The 22,418-nt window shown below is 37.7% G+C and overlaps 1 protein-coding gene across 3 annotated transcripts; it reads left to right on the top strand.

Annotated features, from left to right (window-relative positions):
• The first annotated feature begins 1,238 nt into the window (after window positions 1-1,238).
• Window positions 1,239-21,423, top strand: LOC136848861 (akirin-2-like). Of its 3 annotated transcripts, none has more exons than XM_067121687.1 (5): window positions 1,239-1,464; window positions 7,302-7,506; window positions 11,400-11,662; window positions 14,153-14,315; window positions 18,969-21,423. In XM_067121687.1, the coding sequence occupies exons 2-5, from the start codon at window positions 7,317-7,319 to the stop codon at window positions 18,977-18,979; spliced, it is 627 nt and encodes a 208-aa protein (XP_066977788.1). In that variant the 5' UTR covers window positions 1,239-1,464; window positions 7,302-7,316; the 3' UTR covers window positions 18,980-21,423. The 3 variants fall into 3 exon arrangements, with proteins under 3 accessions (XP_066977788.1, XP_066977786.1, XP_066977787.1); XM_067121685.1 differs by having other exon boundaries at window positions 1,445-1,730; XM_067121686.1 differs by lacking the exon at window positions 1,239-1,464 and adding an exon at window positions 1,717-1,972.
• Window positions 21,424-22,418: the final 995 nt, after the last annotated feature.

Consider the following 22,418-nt stretch of genomic DNA (forward strand, 5'->3'; position numbering starts at 1 on the left):
CAGTGTTCGTTGATTAGTTGTTTAATAAGTTTGCTTTTTGACAGCCCCAGCTCTTGCTCCTGTAAAATTCCACAAAATACTACTTGGTCACTCCTCTCTTAAGTCCCACCTTTGTCAACAAATCGAGACTTCCTCTGCAAATGGAGTGGTGACCTGAGTTACTGGCCTGGCAAATGGTGTTTCTAACTGCAAATTTTTGTTCAGGCAAATGGTGTTTCTAACTGCAAATTTTTGTTCAGGTTTCATCTGTTACATCTTGATACAACGCTGATGCAAAGTTGATATTGATGCAAGTGAATTTTTTGTAAATAGTGGGGTGCTATGCGGGAATGTCATGTACCTCTCCTGTATGCATCCTTATAGATTTTATAATGAAAACAGTCGTGGGAGATGGGGAAAGAACGCTTAGATTGGAATTCGATAGGAACACGACAAAGAAAATGCAGATGATAATGTTTTAACTAACAAAACACCTAAAGATTTACAAAGCTTTCTGAATAACATGCATCACAGTTAAGAACATGCAAGCAGGAAATCCTAGATGTATTTACGAGGTTCCTTGAAAGAATGTAATAAAACATACGTTGGACAAAGTGAAAAAACTTCGGCTGCTAGACTTCACCACCATATAGGGTAAGAATAGGTAATATAGCAAATGCATTATTTGTATGCACCAGGAACATTAATCATGGTATTAAATGAATAGAATCTAAGGAAAATGTCTTTTTATGGATCTAGTTAAAAGAAACTTAAGAGAATTATTAGCCTGGGGTTTAATTAAAACGGGTTGATTTACGGAAAGGTACCTTAAAGCAAGTCGTTTATTAGGCACTGCCACTGACTGACAATAATATTAAATGGTGATTTGTTTAGCTTACCACGAAGTCTTCCTGTGACTGCTTAATTTCTCACCCCTGATGAGGTGTAGAAATACATGAAAGTGCTTGGCTAGAGTAATTTCCTTTTACCCTTCTGATTAAATTGTCAGTCATTTTTGTTTTCATGAAAAAATTTCTACCAAATCAAATTTCTGTCAAATCTGGTAATGTTTCAGAATTTCTGGAGAGATGTTAATGAAGAGAGAGAGAGAGAGAGAGAGAGAGAGAGAGAGAGAGAGAGAGAGAGAGAGAGAGAGAGAGAGAGAGAGAGAGAGAGAATGGCCTAATCAGCTGTCGTGAGTCACTGTATGAATACAGATTTTCATTTTTCAAACCTTTTTCTGATATGGGACATTAGCCATGAAAGGAATCGCATACAACTTTTCCCACCACCAGACCTTTTCTTCGTGGTATAGGGTTGGTGTGAATTATTGCCTTCCCAACGATCGGTCTTTTTCTCTCTTCTTATAATTTAGCCTGAGAAAAATTCTACAATATCATCAGCAAGACGTGGGCTACATGGACACCGAGTCTAATACCTGAGACCGACGAGACTTCCAAAAATTAAATTGGCAATTCGATTAGGGTACGTCCCACGAACACCGCGTAGCCAGGATCTACATTACCTGACCCGCATTTACTGTAGTGAAGTAAATAAAGCAGATACATAAAAATAAACATTCGATAAATCGTGTTATTATCGGTACGACTTATTATAGAAATTCCCTTTACTTCCCCCGAAAAGGAACCATCACCCAAGTCCAGTATCTTCCATTGAATGTTTGGATTCGGCCATATTGAATCTGCTGAAGTTGAGAAGCTATCCCCGATTAATATTGTTTTGTAGTTAAGGTTTGTTCCGAGACGTTATGTAACAGATGCCTCTGTATGTAACGGGCTGTATGACCCCGTAGATAGCAATTTTGGAAATCCAAGCTTCCCCCGAGGGACGAAACTCGGGGGAAATCGCCTTGCAAAAGCCAGCAGTTCTGGCCGTGCCACCTAAATGCATTCAGAGCAATTGATAATAAGTTGCAGGACGTCAGTGATCGATTTTGCGTCGTCTTGTGCAGGGGGACGTTATTTTTCGACCGGTACGAACAGTCTCGCCGAAGTTATCATTCCAGGTCTTTGTTTGCGTGAGGTATATATATCATCCTACCCCTAAGCGGGGCACAGGTGAGCTTATACCTGTTGGCCCCCCTGGGGGCGCCCTTGCTTGCCCAGCCCTTTCGGCCGGGCCTCTTATCTTAGTTCGGGGGGGCGCCCCCCTAGGTGATGGTGAGGGATCTTCGTCGGGGTGCCCCCTTTTTTTTTTTTTTTGCTGTTCAGGCAGGTTGACAGTGAAGTATATTAGTTAGCCCCTTTATCTTTTGAATGGTTGGTGAAGGACCGTCGTTGGTGAAGGACCGTCGTTGGTGAAGGACCGTCGCCTTGGGAATTGATTTTGGTAGAAGTAGTATAGTTGCTCCGCTGCGGCGATTTCCTTCTAACTTTATTTTTCTACGGTTTTTTGGTTTGCTCATTTTTTGTCGCACGAGTGTAATTAACCTGCGATTAACCCCTGAAGTCCGTCCAGCAAGGGGTTTCCATACGCGATCTTCACGAGACAGAGCACGGGTATATACGTCTGTTTGGAACGGTTCGTACCCCGTCCGGCAAGCGCGGTAACTTTTTAACGTATGGGTACCGTTCCCCTCCGGGCCGGTACTAAACACGGCGAAGGTACATTTCATTTGGCCGACAACAAACAAATGCCCCGGACCAGTCGTAAACACGGCGAAGGTACATTCCATTTGGCGACAACAAACAAATGCCCCCGGACTAGTCGTAAACGCGGCGAAGGGACATTCCATTTGGCCGACAGCAAACAAATGCACCGCCAGTATCAGAAGCCCTGAAAGTGTAGAAAAAAACCAGTTTCCAAGGTAAAACCAGGCACGGAGCTAATACTTAGAATTACATTGATTTTTAGTGTTGTTGATGACGGCAGTGGTGGTGTTTATTGTCGGTCAATTATTATAAACATCGTATCTACCCAACGTGGTCCGGGACCCTTCGGGAACGCTGGGTTCTGGAAACGCTGAGAGGAAGGCTGTACCGTCGTGTTGTTCTTATGAAATGGTTCCGCTCGTGTGTTGCAAGTCATCAGGGAGCCATATGTTCAAGAAGGGATTGGCTAAGGAAACCTATTATAAAAGGAACCATGTTAACTTAACCTAACCTGACCTAACCTAGCTTAGTCGGGGGGTGGACCCCCCAGTGAATGAAACTCCACTTTTTACTAAAGGCTCCCCTATAATATTGCGCATGTGCGATAGCATTCCAGGAACCCAGCGTACAACTACCGAGGTTAATTACAGTTGACCGACAAAAAATAACGGTAATTTCTCAATAAGCAACCAAAATACTATAGGAAAAATCAGTTTTCAAAATAATACCCGATGCGGAACGCTTGCTTAGTTCTACCGAACAATTAAATGGTAGGCTAATTTTCATCAGAGTTTAACCATTTTGTCTTAGGAACTTTCCAAAATTTGAAAAATCCAAATTGGAAAAAAGAAAATTACTTCATAAAAAAAAATTAATTAAATCACATGAAAAATCACCAGGAAGATCATATTTTGATGTATGATAAAGTGGGAAATTAATGGATGAGAAATATAGAAAATGTGAAATACTGGACTGCAGCCTACATGACCAAACATTTCCCTAATCGAACCTGACTTCAAATGGCTCGGTCTCCTTTAAGTGTTAAAATGTACGTTGTGTAACAAGAGCCTTAACCCTGACCGGTCACAGGTGGCCTCGCATTGGAGCAATATGCCCCCAGCTTATCCCTCATGATGTTAGTATAGAGCTAATTATTTGAAATGATGGCGGTCTAAGATTACTGATAAAATGCACTTTAATCTTTTGACTATGTAACCCATGTGTCATAGGCTACCATCACCACTACTTTGACTATGTAACCCATGTGTCATAGGCTACCATCACCACTACTTTTAACAGTGCCCAACCAGAAATGAAAAAGTAATATCTTGAAATCACTCATTTAGTAATGTTTACTTCAATCCGTGCTGGCAGAGTCCGCTAACTCCTTTTTGGTGCCGGAACACATCTCAAGGTCTCCTTCCATGGTTTCCCTGTTGCTTATAATTGTGAGATTCGAAGGAAAAATGGGTAGAGTCATTCATTCAGAAAACTTTAAAAAGATGGGTAGCAAAATATTTAGTGTTCATGCCAGGCTGTTTAACCACTCACTCAAATCCTTCCAGAGTTATGCAGTTTGAGTTTCCACACTGCAGTCACTATAGGCAGTACCTGTACACTGTTCAGTGATTGTTCACTTAAGTGTGTATGTAACCTTCTACTGCAAGTGTTCTATATGCAGACCACCTGTCACATGACAACTGACCAACAATGTATATATTGTTTTATAAGTGGTAAAAGAGTTCATGCAGTACCCTCTTGCCCTTTCTTATGTAGTGGAACTGAATTTCTTTTTTGAAACCTTTTCTGAAACCCTTTCTGTTATGCAAAACAGCCCTATTTCTTTTTATAAAAATATCTTTTAATTTTTCAAGAATCATATCTGGTGCACCAGTGGGTTGCAGCTTGCTGAACCAGTCTAAGGTAACTTCACTGTAAAAGCTCCCCTATCCATGGTGATATGCTACGACCAGAGGAGACTTACGAGACACTTTACCATGGTGATGTAATTCAAGAACATTTTTAAATGAACGATAGTTAAAAAAAAAAAAATTCATGTGGAGGAATATGGGTTCTATCCTAAAAAGCTTCTTTGTTATGGGATAAAGTATAATTACACTTTTCTAAACTTTGTATTGAAATGGTCACAGAGAAGCTGGCGTTTCCCTTGACTGCAGACCTAGGTAGATTACCCTTTTTACAATATACTGCTGTTGGCACTACATACACTATTGGCTTCTTATTAGTAACTGAAATTGCCATTATCCAATTGGAGATTCCTCTTTAAACTGCAACCATTGTTTGTTACAATAGTGACTGGTATCGAACCATTTCCAGGTTCAAGTTTGAGTGGCCCGTAGTCACTTTTTGAAATGTCATTGTGGGTCCTTTGTGGACCCTGCGCAGAATGCATACAAACGAATAGCCATTTATACTAACAAGCATTAGAATCCTCCCAAAAGATATAGTTTTATATATATATATATATGAAACTTAACAAGTAATTACATAGCTATAGTTTCTATTTTAAACGCCAGCTTAAGAATTGAAAATTTGCAGTAGCACTCTTTTTGTTTCTGCCGCTTGATGACCAAACATCGGTCGTTCAGCAGCTTTGTTTTCTTAATTCAGGAGTAGTTTCACTGGACGGTTTGGTGTCTGTTGAAAGTTTTGGTTAAGTATTCTTTCATTTGGTAGCCTCCAAGTTATATTTTCATAGCTTAGTTATGCTTAGCTTAGCTTTTTTCAATTTTTGGACTGAGTTGGACTATTTTGTCGGACATGAATGTGACCAGTAACCGGTATTGCACCAAAGGCTGTAATACTAGGTCGACTTCGTTTAAATATGACGAACATTCTATTTGTTTTCGCGGCCGTGGACAAGTATGCCTTACGAGGAGTGTAAGGATTTGGATGTAAGTAAATGGAAAGCGTTGACCAATCATTTGGATAAATTAGAGAAAGCTAGGCTCAGGAAAGTGGCTGCTAGAGCCTCTGTCCTCTACCCCTGAACCGGCTTTTTCGACACCTTTGACTTCTTGTTCCCTGATTCCTACGTCTCTCGCTCTCCGTAAAACTCCGTTACCTGGCCCACTTCCCTCTGAACCTAGTGCCATCGCCAGTCTCGAAGCTTGGATGGATAAGAAATTTGACGTTTGTTCCGACACGATATACAAACCGTTGGTCCTTTAACATTAGGAATTACTTTCAGCGTAGGCTGGAAACAGCCGTAAAACTCTTTGTGAAGAACATAGGCTCTTGCGACCTAGTCTTTTATCTGAAGTAGCCCTCTTCTCCTCGTTCAAGATTTAGCTACGGATGAGAAGCTTCTTCGGTCTTGCTTTCTCAGGGAACTGTTCCCTGGACGGCATGTGACTCTTGTTTAGGGTTCCTGTCCCATGCTGCACATGCCCTTATGAGAGCCGTCGGATAGAGGTGCCCCCTTAGGACCATCTGTCATCTTGCTCCGGCCTTGGCTTAGAAGATGGAAGAACAGGTGAAGGGGATCAATACCTTGACTCCTTCTCGGGTATTATAGGTGAACTCCGAATCTTTCGGCATCTATTGTCGGGTTCGAGTCGTTCTTGTTCCCCTCCTCCTTGGACTTTGTATCGATGATTCAGATCATTCATTACTTTGTCCTTTAGGGAGTTCTTGCACTTTCCGAAAAGGCTTGACACTCCTAACCTGGATGTTGTCAACATTTCGCTAGTACTCTCTCCCCCAAGGAAGAATTGTCTAAGGACACATCTTCCTCCTGGCTTCGTGAAGCGATCGAAGGAGGTACTCGGCAGCTGACGACAACGATACAGGTACCGTCCACCTGAGAGCTCATGAAGCCGATGGCTTGGTTCATCCCTGGCATCCTGGAAGTTTCTGTCGGGCTGAAAGCAAGACGTGGTCTCATAGACTACACTGTTGTCTCCCTATAGTCATGCCCACAGGCCCTTGGAAACTTTTTTTCCTTGGTCCTGTCGTGGCTGCTCAACAAGTTGTGTTTTCTTACCTGGCTCCTTCAAGAGGACGAGTAGCATCTTGCCTAAGGTGTTGGTTCTGGAAGTGAGAAGGATAGCAAGAGTGACTGGCCTCTCTTCCTCCTCCTTCCCCATCCTTCTACTTCTCCTTCAGGATGAGAATAGGGCTCGAACCAGCACATGCTGGACCTGGCGCTGATGCGGTAAGACTACACATCGAGCACCTGTTCTATTTTTCTCCTAGAATCATAGAAGCAATACCATTCCTTCCTCTAGCAAGGGGAGGAAGGAGAGACTCAGAACCCATCTTCCCCTCTTTAGAGGCATTTGGAATCTTTTAGATCCCATCCCTCTGAGGCCATTGGTGATATTAGAATATGTGGTACCCCTATCCCCTCAGTCATCTGTTGCCTGTTAACTACCAGTTAATAACCTTCAATGACTTGACCAGCTATTACCGAGGGGCTTATCCAGATAAAACAATTCTGATTTGGAAATTATGAAAAATGAAAATTACCCTGAATTTGCGGCTTTTAAGTGTAATTTATAGTAGTAAGGACATAGTTTTCTGTTTATTGTGCGAGGTGTAGTTTTTAGTCAAAAGTGAACATTGTAAACAGTGTCCAGATTGGTGTATGGTACTATTCAGATCACTTAATGGACAATCTGCCTTATCTTTTCTACTGTTGAATTTTAAAGATCTTAGATCAAATATGTTTTCTTCCTACTCTTTCAGGTTATATTTTTGACGATGGCCTGTGTAACGTTGAAGCGTTCTCTGGAGTTTGATCCCCTCCACCATGGAACATGCACACCACGCCCTCACAAGCGACGGCGTTGTGTCCCAATGTGTGTTTCCCCCCAGAGTGCAGCAGCCGCAACCGCCCGCCACTCAGAACCACAATCCCCCTTCTCAGAAGTCACACCAACTCTTACCCCAGGTATTTAACTACTGTACTACCATATACAACAATACAGGTTGGACCTCTTTAATATGGCAGCCTGCAGACTGGTTTTCAAGACCCTTCAGGTAACCCTGTATGTGACCATATGGTTATTCCGCACCCAGACTTAGACCTAAGTTAAAACAGTAAGTAATACGACCATTAATGCATAAACATATTTTTTTGGCTTGCTTGATAATCAGCTTCCCAGTAATGCTGACACCTTTATTATCTATGAGCTTAAACCACTCAATAAGCTTACTGTGTATTACTGTCAAAGCTAATTGTGCCATTCCAGTGATTTTCTTTGAAAAATTCCTTGTGACATTCTGTTTAGCCTTTGGTTATTACTTTTGTATTATAATGCTTGTATGTGAATTTATGTCATCTGATCAGTGCTTCTTGTTCAGTGTTAACCCAGCACAGAAGAACAGGGATGTTATATGGGGACTCAAAATTATGTTAAATTTTGCCACTGAAAAGTTTAACCTGTGTATTTTCTCCCTACAGTCAGCCCCCGTGATTCGTAGGGGGATAGATACCACAACCCCCTCCCCACCCATCCCTAAAATCCGTGAATACTTTACATCCCCGAAACACTTTTAACTGCACAGTTTGATAGCTCATACACCAATGACCCTTCTGAAAGTGTTTATAACTGGCTATTTTAAAAGTTCAAGCACCAAATTTATACTTTAAACTATCATCCTACACCAAATATACCTTAAACTGTCACCCTAAAACACTTTAATATCTTTTCAAATTCATCTTGCAACCTTCCCTTAAAAATATATGGATTACAGCTAAGTGTAAAAATTTGTTACCCATATATCCAGGGACATCCATTTTATCTCATACAGTATTGAAGTTGGCCCATTTTCTTTCTTCAGTAGATAGGGGAGACATTGGTAATTCACAAGTTATGTACATGAATATTTCAATATACATTAAAAAAATACAGTTGATGATATTTTGCTGTGTTACGTTACACTAATATCAATATTTGAAAATTAATCATTCTTTTATAAAAATGTATTTATTCACGAAAAAACATGAAAATACTGTACAGTAATTAGTGAATATTTCTTGATGAAAAAAATCTGTGAATTACCGAATTTTTCGCGAATAATTGAGGAATAAGTTCCACAGAAAAATCCGCGAATTGGCGAAGATGTGAATCCTGAACCATGGATAGGCTGGGGTCGACTGTATACATATGTATCATTTACAGTGCAGCAGATAAAAGTATTTTTTCACAAAAATACTCTAGTTAATGATACAAGCATGAAATTTGGCACACATCTCCATAGGCCACCTTTTGAAAATTACTCAGTGTCCACCCAAAATTCCAAAATGGCTGCCATTTTTCAAGATGGCCGCTAGTCAAGGTTTTAACATGGGACTCATGTGCCTGTGGTCATGTTTTTATAAATTTGTTTTGGTTATACACATTTTAGGCAGTCTCCAAGCAAAAGTAAAATGTATTTCTGTTAAAGATTTCATATGGCATATGTAAAGAAAGATGACATCCAATATGGCAGCCAAAAACCTTAACCCTTAAAGTGCATCAATGTGCATTTGAAATTTCCCCCATAAATGCATAACTTCGTAACTCCAATTGGCTTCATATTTCTTCTGCTATAAGAAAAGACCCTATTTTTTCCATATCTGACATTATTGTTTTCTTAAAAGGCGATTACGGTACTGGAAAATGCTAAGTTTTGGAGAAAAATGGTAAAATATAACACAAACAAAGCAAAAAAACCTTAGGTGGGCATTATTCATGATTCTTGACCCAGCATTTTTTGGGGGAGGCTAAATCTAAAGAAAAAGTGTGTGGAACAAATTTGCAACCATCTCTTGATAAATAAATCAATAAAAAAAATTATTTTTTCTTTGGTAAAATAGGTATCTTTTATGTAAAAATATTTTGAGATTTTGTAGTGTTGAAGGAAGGACTGGAAAAGAATCTACAATGTAGCTTTTATTTTATGCAGGACAACTTTTATTATATATGAAAATAAAAGAGAATCTTTTTATATGATGATAAGACATAGGAATGAAATTGTACAGTATTCAGAGCATTATATAGAAAAAAATTATTTTTTTTAATGTACTTTCATCTGTGAGACTCATATACAAATGAAATAGGAATTTTCGTTCAGAAAACTTAAAATTTCAAGTGACCACTGGTTTTGCATAGCTTATTGCATTCACAGGTCTTTTTGTACTTGCTTACAGTATGGTAAATTTTGAAGCATGGCAAAGTACACAAAGGGGCTTGTCAGGACAAGTTTCACAGTGATATGTTGTTTGTCCTCTTCTGCACTGCCCTTTTTTCTTCAAGCAGCAGTCACTGCTCCTTATACTGCAAACAGTACAATCAGGCTTTTGATTTTTGTCTGCAAATTGAGCATTGAAATGTCTGTTTGGTAATAACGGTAATTCCAGTCTCCTCTAACCAATCAGTGGCCTTTTTGAATAACCTTCCAACAATCCGTTTACTACCTGTTCGCTAAATTTCCTCTAACTTCGTTTTTTATTCGGATTTTGGATACCATAACCTGGTACCATTTCTTCTTCCTTTGACTAAAATTATATGTTGCACACAGTTGATCAGACCTGTCCACACCTCCCTTTATATATATTTATTATAATAAGCTTGAACAGATGGTTTATTTACAATTCTATCACCATTTTTAAAAATTTTATTGTTACCCCTGTCACACTGGACTCACCAACAGTTGACAACATGTTCACTTTTGCCTGTGTCCTGCCAAGTTGCTGCTACCATTGTAATTTCATTGTTTGTTCATATTATTGGAAGTTCTCCTTTTTTTTTCATTTTATAAAGCTCTTCCCATTTCCTTGGGCAGACCCTTTCTGTTTACACGAACAGTGCCACAAGCACCTACACCTCTTACCCTTAGCTTACTAAAAAGCTCTACATTTGTGTAAAAGTTATCCACAAAGAGTATATGGCCTTCATTTCCAAACCCTTCTAGTTATGCTAAGGTAACCTTAGTACCTAACCCACCTTCAGTAGGGTGTTTATTAACTGTTTCCTTCCCTGTATATACATTGAAATGCATAAGGTATCCAGTGTTTGGCATCACAAAGGGGACCAAAGTCTTATCCCCCATCTTGTTTGTTTTGAAGGTAAATACTGTTTGAAATACAACCTGCCTTTGAATTTCAACTTAGTCTCATCAATAGCTATTTCTTTATTACTTGTATACAAATTTTGAACAGTATTTAGAATTGGCCTCACCTTATAAAGTCTATCATTACTTTTGTGTGCATCATTGTCTGCAAAATGCAAAAAAGCACATATCAACTGGTGCCTGTCTCTAGTGAACACCTCACTAAAACCTGCCGTTTTTATATAAGTAACTTACCAAGTAATTACACAACTATTGGTTCCCTAACCTACAGCAGCTTAGAAATTCAAAATTCGTGCGGTGCTGCTGTTATCGTTAGGGAACCAATAGCTATGTAATTACTTGGTAAGTATATATAAAACTTTATTTTATCATAAAAATGTCATTTTTATAATAAAGTTTTATGCATACTTACCAAGTAGTTACTGAATCAGAGCCCTCCCTCCCTCCCCCTTTTTCCATGGACTTTGCGGCAATAAAATAGAATGACGCCACTGGCGGTAAGTTGCTCCTACTATCCCATTACAGTGGGCGGGGCCTGCCACCCCTGCTTTGCAACTGGCGCATTACCGCGAATTTTGAAATTAGGATGCCGTGCGAGCGTAATCGTTAGCTAAGTAATTGCTTGGTAAGCATATGTAAAACTTTATTTTATAATAAAAATGTAATTTTTTCATTAATTTGATTTATATTGTCCTATACGTAATTGAATTAGTCAATTTCTTACAGAACAAATTGCACAAAATGTAAGAGAAGAAATACACCGTTTGAGGCGCCGTAAAATGCTCCGATCCAGTGAGAGGAGTATGGAGTACGAAGGTGGTTATGAATCTCCTGTTTCGCCACCTTCACCAGCGTGCCCTGCCTCACCATCCTTATCACCTTCACCATCTCCAGCTCCTTCTTCCTCATCAGGTTTGGCAGCGCTACATCACCACCACCACCATCAATCCTCCCTGTCAAAGGATAAGCCATTATTCACATTTAGACAGGTATGAAACTTATTTTTATTGTGAAGATTATGTAAACGTTTTTATATTACGGTCTACTGAATACAGCATTTTTTCACAACCCCGTAAGTCAGGCAGTGGTCTGTTTTCCTGGAAGGAAATCCCAGTTGCCCAACCTATTGCAACAGGAAAACAGGACCATGCACTACACTTAACCAGACACTTCCTCATTCTGTTGCATGCCCTCATAGTATTTGCAGCTGCTTTTCTTAGTATTCAGGTCAATAACGTAGTGTTACCATTTTTACCACCTTTTCTTTTCCCGTCCCATTTTTTCCTCTTCCCTCCATTGGTCTCCTGCGACAGCATTTTTGTGAGCATTGTGACTTGAGTCATTTTGCTGCGGTTGGGTCGTGACAGACCCAAATGCATTTGCAGCAGAAATGCCACGGCCAGGCCAGCACATAGTTCTCCACTGCTGACCCAAGTCAATCCTATTCACAAATTCTCTACCATTATCTGTAATCAGAACCTCAGGAACTCCATATCGGCAAATATACCCGTTAAAGAATGCGACTGCCACCTCTTCCGCTGTTTTATGCTTCAAAGGAAAAATCTCTGCAAACCTAGTTAATTCGTCAACAACCACCAACAGGTGCCTATTGCCATAATTAGATTCAAAAGGTCCATGTGGACTCGTGATGAGGTCTGGTAGGAACCGGGAATGAACCCAGTTCACAAGAAACGACTCTTGATGGCTTACACGCATTACAAACTGGACAACTTCTCACAAAGTCTTCTACCAATGTGAGCATGTTTTTCCAAAAGAATTTTCCCCGTACATTCTGATATGTTTTCTCAACCCCCAAATGCGGACTGCCAGACCTACCGTGAACAATATCTAGCACCGTAAGTACTAAACTCGTAGGAACAACTCTGCGTCTTATCACCCTCCTCCTCACTGTTCCTCAGCCTGTAGCTAATTTTCCTAACTAACAAATTGCCCTCTAATTTTGCCCTGCAAAAGGCAGCTTAAAACCTTTCATAACTAACTCCCCTCTAAGAAATGCTTTTGCATCTCCCAGAATCTCATCTTCATCTTGCGTAACTTCTACTAAACTAATATCACAGTCTATGCAATCTCCAGATACATAACATGCATGAGTACCATCTGCATCAGAAAAACTTCTACTAAGGGTGTCTGCTACAACATTCTGTCTATCTTCTATGTACCTAAGCTTATCATCAAAATCCCTGATTGTCAGATACCACCGAGCTCTTTTTGGGGAAAGATCCAGCTTATTAAAAAGATCCAACAATGGCTTATGATCCGTCAGAACCTCTAAGATTGTCCAAGATCAACATCTTAGTGTATAGGCTAGACACTACTGACCATAACCGTTCATTACTGCCTTGTGTCTTAAACTTTCTACTGTAAAATGCAGTCGGGTGAAGTCTTCCATCGAACTTCTGTATAAGGCATGCCCCTATACCATCATAACTAGTGTCCAGTCCGTTACCAAAGTGAAAGGATGTTCCAAATTAGGAAACTGGGGGATTTACTAAGGCATCCTTAATCTTCTGAAAAGCTACTTGCTGTCCATCTCCCCATACAAACTGCACATCATCCCTCAGGACGTCTGTCAAGGGAGATGCCAGAACAGAAAAACCCTTCACAAATCTACGGAAAATTCCAGCCATGCCTAAAAATGACTGAATCTGCTTCTTATTCTTGGGAGTGGCAAAATCTACAATTGCCCTAATTTTTTCATCATTCACTCTTAACACCCCCTTAAGAAATGACATGACCTAAATATACTATATATCTGCCTCTTGAGAAAATTACACTTAGCTAATTTTATCATCAAACCCGCTAGTCTAAGCCTCCTAAAAACCTCCCTAAGAACTTCTAAATGTTCAACTACTGAATCAGTGGCAACTAAAATATCGTCCATGTATAGATATATGGATTTCCCTAACAAGCTATGCAAAACTGTATCCATTAGCCAGTGCAAATTTTGAAATTTAGCCTGCTGTGATAGTTGAAATTATAGCTATGTAATTACTTGGTAAGTATATATAAAACTTATTTTATTAAAAAAATGTCACATTTTCTTTAAACTTCACGGGCCCATTCTTGGAAGGCTTAACTTTTCTTACTTAATTTTTGCCAAATACTGATGTGGAAGCCTTTCCTTCTAACATATATAAGTTGATAATCTAATGGTAGTTTCAGTTGCCTTTTATTGTATTGTTGGTACAATATTTTATTCTGTATCTAATCTCTCTTGGCTCTTGTCTTGTCTTGTATATGTATGGTGTGTCTATACATAACTTATAAACGAGTATTCTCGTGTCTCAAACCTAATTGAATGCATTTGTAAAAAAGTTTATGATCAACCTTTTGGCCTCAAATACACTGCATAGTTTACATCTGTTTTGGATTAGTGAGTTTTTTAATTTTCCACATGACATTGCTTCTTCTTCAATATGACTCAAGTTAGTATGCAACTTAGAATGTTCAAATTTCAGGTGAACTTGATCTGTGAGCAACTCTTACGTGAACGAGAGGTGAAGATTCGGGAGGAATATGACAAGGTTTTGGCGTCTAAACTGGCAGAACAGTATGATTGCTTTGTCCGGTTTACGACGGATCAGATTCAACAAAAGCTTTCTCAAGCAGCTCTTCCTAGCTGTAAGTATATCTACTGTGCTGTATCCCAGTTATTTTCTGTAATTTAATTTTTTTTTCATTGCGTTTATCCTTTTACACTTTACTGAATGGTTAGTGTTTTTTTTTTTTTTTTTTTTTTTTTTTTTTTTTTTTTTTTTTTTTACCAAAACAAACATAAATATGACTTATGAATGATATTATAGTGGGCTCAAGAACTCGTGTAGATGAAAGCACAACACCTTCATGAAGAGAGGAATACAGTAGGTATAGTCATCGGTAAAGAAGGTTGCAGCTAAATAAAGTACATTGTTTTACTCAAGTCTCGAAATTTGTGGTGGTGATTTTCAGGGAGAATTGATGGCTTCTAGAAATGCATTATTAGATGAAAAGAAAAGCTCATATATAACTACCAGCCACCGTGGTAGTTCATAAGCTATTAATCCTTGTGAGATTTTAATATTTTCAGTCGTGAAGATATCTGCCTGTGGGATTCTGATGACTGCAAATGCACAGAAAATTTTTCTAACTTTGTAACATTATGTTGTTTGTTTACATTTTGGGGATACTTCGTTAAAGTACTGATATTCAGCTTCAGAATAACACCAACATTGTACCAAGAAAAATACATTAATCCGTTGAATTATACAGTCCTTCCTATTATGAATGTGTTCGATTACAGTCTTGAGACTGTAAGCAAAGCGGTTGGAGGTATGTGGGTGAGAGACTCCCAGCCATTCACTTGGCCTAACACTCATAAAATTTTCCTAAATCCAGTCTTAACACATTGCTGCTCTGATCTTCCCACTGGACTCTGGCCTTGAGTCTTGACATTCTGTGGTGTCACCCTTTCAAAAATCATTTCCCTTTTTTAGTGTCCTTGTTCCTGCATCATGGGGTAATATAGACCTTAGAGTAATATAGACCTTATACACCTTTTGTAAGTTTATGCTTGCTCTTACTAATAGGACAGTTTTATGTATGAATAGTCTAGATATCTCTTCATTTCACAGAGTGATACTTAGGTACTCGTAGATAGTTGGTTCCAGAAGGCATGGCAAATGCCAAAAACGATGACATTTTTGCAACGGTAGGCTTATGTTTTTTATATAAATAATTGTAAATAAAGAAAACAGTAATTAGATTTAACGCAAATAAATACTGTGTAAAGTAACTTCATTTTACCTTTTGCTTTTTCGCAAATCACGTCCTCGGTAATGCTACCACCTGCTATTTTTCATGCACTGTATCCAGATCAACAACACTCTTCCTACTTGAAGTGTTTTAAGACCTGTTTGCAGTGGCAGTGACTCAAGCAGTAAGCATAAAAATGTTTGTACCTCTATTTGTTCAAAGACGCATATCTCTTGGCAGTTTTCAAGGTAGACCACTCAATTTTGTTTCATTTTGCAGCTGATTATTTTATACAATGCCACAAAAAATCCCCCCCGAAATAACTATTATGTAGGTGAGATAGTGAGTAGAAATTACGAGATTTGAGAAAATTTCCTACTTTTTCCCCCTAAAAAATTTACTAAAAAAAAAAAAAAAACTAATGGTGAGTCTTCATTTTTTGTCTATAGCACACAAAGGTAAATTACCCAGTTAATACACTTCAAAGAGCTGTAATTATAGCAAAGAAAATATGAAAAAATGAATGACAAAGTAGCGTCGTGTTTTCCGTAAGAATTTGCCAGGAGGACATTGGCAGTTGGATGACATTGACGGATTTAATCCTCAAACGTCTTTTGAAGAAGGTATTCCAGGAAACACAACCACCAGACGCATTGCCAAACGGAAGTTAATGAGACCAAAAACTACTAGGGAATTGTTTATTCTCCCACCTTCTTTGGAAACGGTCACCTGCATACCATCGGAGACTTAATGCCACACCTACATATGCTTTGTATAAATACTCTTGTAACATTTCATCTGTCCATATTTTACCAGTGAACAGGGGCACAGAAGGAAGTGCTTGAAATATATGGTTGCAACATTCAAACAGTGATTTATGGGCCTTTTTATCTCCATTTTATACTGTGCTATGACAGTAAAAGACATAAGACATATATATGAGTGTGTTTAATATATATATATATATATATATATATATATATATATATATATATATATATATATATATATATATTATATATATATATATATATATATATATATATATATATATATATATATATATATATATATATATATATATATATATATATATATATATATATATATATATATGTATGTATGTATGTATAGATAGATACATATATGTATATTGATATATTTATATATATATATATATATATATATATATATATATATATATATATATATATATATATATATATATATATATATATATATATATATATATAGATTAGATAGATGTAGATATATATATATATATATACTTACTTTTTGCTGACAGTCTGGGTAGCCTAAATGTTTGCTGCCCACGCTCTTAGCTGACAGCTGGGGGCACCGAAGCTGCTTCCCGTAGAAAATGGTTAATGGGTTAACGACGTGATCAAGTAGTCTTGAAGTGGCTGACAGGTCCTAATTTTGAACTCCTTTGTTCCGCTTCTCTCAGGAACCTCACTCGCAAGACACTTCCTCTTTGCCTTAGCTACTGCTAAATGCATTCGTGAAATTCAAACCATCGATAAAAGGGTGGGTTTTTCTCAAGGAGATGCAGTTTGCTCCTTTACCCTAGGAGGTTTTTTGGCCAAGAACGAAAACCTGTCCAAGCCTTGGCTGCGTTCTTTTACCATTAAGAATTTAATAGACATCCTTGGCTCCGAGGAAGAAGAGAGAGTACTCTGTCCAGTCAGAGCTCTGAGGTACTATCTGAGCAGAACAGAAAAAGTCAGCGGTCCATCCAGTAATCTCTGGTGTTCAGTTGAGAACCCTTCTCATCATCTAAGAATGCTTTGTTGTTCCTCCGGAGGGACTTGATTTCAGAGGCCCATTCAAGGATCCAGGAAGACATGTTGCCAACTTTTAAAGTGAAAGCTCATGATGTCAGAGCAGTATCTACCTCTTTGGCTTGCAGGCACAGTATGTCCTAACTTTCATTCTTCAGTCGACCTACTGGAAGTGCAAGGCTATTTTCGCATCTCTCTCTCTGAAGGTGGTGGAAACAGTGTTTGATAATTGTAGTACCTTAGGTCCATTATCAGTGGCTGGAATGGTAATTGGTGAGGAGTCATAGGAAGCACTCTTTTTCTCCTATCCTTTCACCTTGGTGTAGGGTTTTCAAGTTTTGGGGAGCCTGGGGGTACAGTGTACCTGGAGTACCCACCAGTCTTAGTGGATGGGCTGTGGTGTTTTCAAAGTAGGTGACAACGTTGCGTGGTTGTTTTTAAATTTGGTACTGCGCCCAGGGCAAGGGTACTTTTGTATGGTTTGCTAGCCATCAGCCCTATTCTCCACTACAAAGCTCCCACTTAAATAGAGGCAACCCACAGCTCAACTGCCATGCCACTACACGTTAAGATGAACACTAACCAGAGACAGCATTCACCTGCAATAGCTTTCTTACCAGGTAAGGAAACAACAAGGATTGTATCAATGCTGGCAAATTTTTCAGTTTCAAAGTCCTTACCATGTTTTAATGTTTTGAAGTAGAATATACCCACGTATCCCACCTCCATTCAGTGTGGGATTCAGCTATGTAGTTACTTTGTAAGTTACTTATATGAAAACGACATTTTCATAATGAAATTAAGTCTCACATATACGTACCAAGTAATTACAGTCAGAACCCGCCTTCCTCCCCTCTTATGGACGTAAGGGCACAAACAAACTGACTATACCTGCTGGTTGTTTCCTTTGCGCTCTGATAGTGGGCGGTGCGTGTCACCTACAGAGAACAGTAGACGAGCTACTGTGAAATTGTAAAAAACTTGCTGCGTGAGTTAGAAACATTACTTGGTAAGTGTATGTGAAACTTAATTTTATTATGCAAATGTCATTTTCTTATACCCTGGGAAATATGATCTAACTAGCACTGATTGTTGTAGATCTTTGGGTCAGGCAGGCAGTCCAGTTTATGTATGTTCCAAACATAGTTTCTTACTGAACACACCTGATAATTTTGTTTATGTTATGATGCTTATTCTTGTGTTATTTTGAAGCTCAGTACTTTGGTTTATTATACGTTTAAAAAAGCCAAAATGTCATGTTAAAGTTGGCTGTGAAAAAAATTAAATTTCTCCATTAAGAAAAATTTGTGTAAAAATTACTCACATAGATAGGTGAATATATGGATGGCATATGAAATTTATGGTAAAAATGTTTATGCCTTGAGAAAGCTAGATAAATTTTCTCTTAAGTGATAGTACAGTATTAATGACGTTGCATTTTTTATTGTATCAAACACAAAGGATGATAATTGGTTAGTGATATATTCCTTTATGCGCTCTCTCTCTCTCTCTCTCTCTCTCTCTCTCTCTCTCTCTCTCTCTCTCTCTCTCTCTCTCTCTCTCTCTCTCTCTCTCTCTCTCTCTCTCTCTATATATATATATATTGTGAGTGTTCAAGGTAGTGCCTATGTTGTATGTACACACCTGTAACTTAGCTTTTACCATGTCTGTGTCAAAGATTAACGTTTGGGTGTGTGACATTTTATAAACTGATCTCTGTATCTGTTGTTATTTTTTCCAGATCTGTCGTAAATGTTAGTCTGCTTGGAACTGATGAGGACTGTGGTGTGCCTTTAATGGTACAAAAGGAGAGGTCTGAAGTGTTTGTAAATAAATTCTTGATCCTGTGAAGGTACAGGTGTGGCTTTGATTAATATTCAAGTAAATAACCAGTGTCATTGTGAGTGACAGCAACATTGAATTTATTTGGTTTCCCTAAGAAGTGAAGTTTTTGTGTTAAACAATAGTAACCAGTGATGCTTTGCAGGTTGTTTGCAATGTATATTTTGAATTCATATCATTTTGGACATTGTTGAAATGTTGACTTCCCAAAAAATGTAAATAACCTGCACCTGTATAGATACACAGTACTATGAAGGTTGGAAAATTGGGATTTGCTTTTAGTAAAGACAGGCATAGAATCTGAAATCACCAGTAAAACTGAATAAGACTTGAGTTGCGTGGGAAACTTGCACAGCAACCAGAAGTGGCAGCTGCGTTGACTTGGCGCAAGGTAACTTGTGGTGCTCATTCTCTGTGTGGCATTCCTCAACTGTTGTTGTGTGTGTATATACCTAACCCATAAGTTGCCTTTCACACTTTCTCCTTGTGTAAATGTACGATGCTTTAATGATAGAAGGGAATGAAAGAATGAGGACGAAAGAAGCATTTTCATAGTGAGATTATAACTTTTTTTTTTTTTTTTTTTTTCTTCTTCATTTGAGCAGTAAGTGCAAGAAGAAAGTTTTGTTTAGCATGTTCAGAAGTTTTATCTACTACAGGAAGACAGTCACATTATACACTGTCACTTTAGCCTTCACACGGAAAAGTATAGGCTAGAATAGTGCTCTGTATTGCCTCGTGGAAGCTTTGTTTTTACTTCTTTTTTGTTCTTTCTTCAGTGAACAGACCATATGTTAAAAACACTGTGACTTGGATGCTTTTCCTATGTGTATGGTTATAATCAGGAAGAAAGTCCTGATATATAATGTCTTCCTGTATTAGTGCTATAATATCATTGTCCTTCTGTATTGAGGGACAGTATTAACCCACCATAATGATATATATATCTCACTATACTACTAGAGATCTGTTGTATGACAATTCTGGATGTTGTCTGACTTGGGCCATGTAATATAGGCATAATATGTGGTTGGTTGAAAGGATTTCATGTCTGCAATAGCAGGAAAGACCTGCACATAAAGTGAGAAAGGCTGTAGATTTTATTAGTTACAGTCTATCTCTTCATGTGATCATTTGTTTGCTGTCAGGAGTTAAGAATAGAGTAGGTTAAGTTCTTCTTTTTCTTTTTTATAAACTGTAATGAGAGACTTCAAAGTCTCATTCCCAGCGTAAGAAGCATGATTCAAGACAGTAGAACTTGAAGTGCTGCCTATTTATTATGTCAAGCATTGTTGAAGCAGTATAGCTGCATTTACCTATGTTGATATTTTAAGCTGAAAAATTCTGGTGCTTGTTTACAAGCAGTTATTTGTTAGTATATTTTTTTATTTATAAATACTGTATTGTGTAACGAGAGTGCTCATTTCAGTATATATCCTTGACGAGTTATCATTTCCTGTCATCATCACAACGTTTGTTGTTGATCGTACAATTAAGTCATATTACCTCAGTGCCACAAGTGATATTTCAGGTGTTTAGATCATGACTCTTGACTGATGTATATACTATATTTTTTTAGTTCTTGTTCTAAATAGTTAGTACAGTATATGCACAATCTGGTTTCTTAACAGAATTTCCCGTATGGCTTTTTGTTTGTATGTCAGGTGACTTGACAACAAGCAAAAATGCCTCTGTTGTCCTTTTATTTTTTATGAAGAGTTGGAGAGTTCTTCTTCAGGATCTAATGTTAATGGGAGTGATGTATTAATTTAAATTTCACCTGGTGTGAGAACATTCTGTCTTCTTACAATGATCTTTACATCCTTCCCTTTTCATAAATCATGCATGCCTAATGTTTTAGGGGTAAAATTTTTGTTATACAGTTCTGGTACTTTGCCTTCAAAGTTTACCATAACTGGTAATACCAGACAGAATTCCATTTAGGGACAGAGCTTGCTATCATAACCACCTAACCTAATGGGTATATGTATTGGCAAGTCATTCTTGTAATAAAATGTAGCTAGTAGATAAGGCAAGCATTGACCATAATCCTTGTAAGGCAAACAAAAAATTTAATTGTATGATGACAACAAAGTATTTGTGATATGATCAAGTAAGCTTCATTAATTCTGTAAGATTTTTTTTTTTATTTCAGTGGAAAAAGAATCTGGTTCAGAATCAGAAAATTCCTATTTCTTATTACATTTTGTGCAAAGAGAATTAATTGTAAAAGTTTGCTTGACACAGTTGCATGAGATCCCTATGAGTAAGGAACAGTGGCTTGCTATTTATTTCTTGTTCTCACTTTTTTACTGTAATTGTACTATGAAATATATTTGTTAATGGGATACTGTCATGTTGTTTTACTGTTGCCTTTTGCAGAAATCACGGATTCTAACTTTCTTAAGCAGAAATGCAGTTTGACATCAGAAGTCTGGTTGTGAAACAGTTTATCAAACAATGCATAATTGGGGGTAAATTTTGACATGTTCAGTGTTTGGCTATACACTTTCCTTAAATATCAAATAATGTACTTCTCATATTTAAGCAGTTTGGTGCTGTGAGGTAAATAATACACTAAGCAAGCTGGCAAGTCAAGCTGTTCTCCTGAAATCATGCCGTTGTACAGTATAGCACTTCTTATCCTACCTTATTAGTATTGGCAAAATGAAATGAGTACAGGCCAAATGTGATTCTGGCCTTAAAGGCCACTTGCCGGAAAAATTAAATTATATATATATATATATATATATATATATATATATATATATATATATATATATATATATATATATATATATATATATATATATATATATATATATATATATATATATATATATATATATATATATATATATATATATATATATATATATGTAATTATATATATAAATAAATACTATATATATTACAGTATGTGTATATATATATATATGTAATAATCAATATATATGATTATATATATATTTTATATATATGTTTGTATATATACTGTATATGAAAATAAAAATGCCCATAAAACTGTATGAACATTTCAACCATATATTTCGGGCACTTCCGTCTTGTGTCCCTGCTCATTGGTAAAATATGGACAGATGATAGATACAAGGGTATATACAAAACATGTAGGTGTGGCAGTAAGCCTCATTGGCATGCAGGTGGCCATCACCCAGGAAGGATGGAAATTAAGGTATTCCCTTGAGATTTTTGGTGGTTGTATTTTCTGAAACACCTTCAGAAGAGTCCTGAGGATTAACCTGTCTATGTCATCTGATTTCCAAGGTCCTCCTGACAGGTTCATATTGTTGGTTTGATTGATGAAAGCAGATTCCAGCGTCTTCCTTTT

The sequence above is a fragment of the Macrobrachium rosenbergii genome, chromosome 19, assembly GCF_040412425.1.
Source record: "Macrobrachium rosenbergii isolate ZJJX-2024 chromosome 19, ASM4041242v1, whole genome shotgun sequence".
NCBI lineage: Eukaryota > Metazoa > Arthropoda > Malacostraca > Decapoda > Palaemonidae > Macrobrachium > Macrobrachium rosenbergii.

What these genes read in the sequence shown, in the direction of transcription:
- LOC136848861 (XM_067121687.1), top strand. Translation starts at nt 7,317, where the DNA reads ATGGCCTGTGTAACGTTGAAGCGTTCTCTGGAGTTTGATCCCCTCCAC. An exon ending in CACACCAACTCTTACCCCAG is followed by an intron (nt 7,507 to 11,399) that starts GTATTTAACTAC and finishes AATTTCTTACAG; the next exon opens with AACAAATTGCACAAAATGTA. An exon ending in CATTATTCACATTTAGACAG is followed by an intron (nt 11,663 to 14,152) that starts GTATGAAACTTA and finishes TTCAAATTTCAG; the next exon opens with GTGAACTTGATCTGTGAGCA.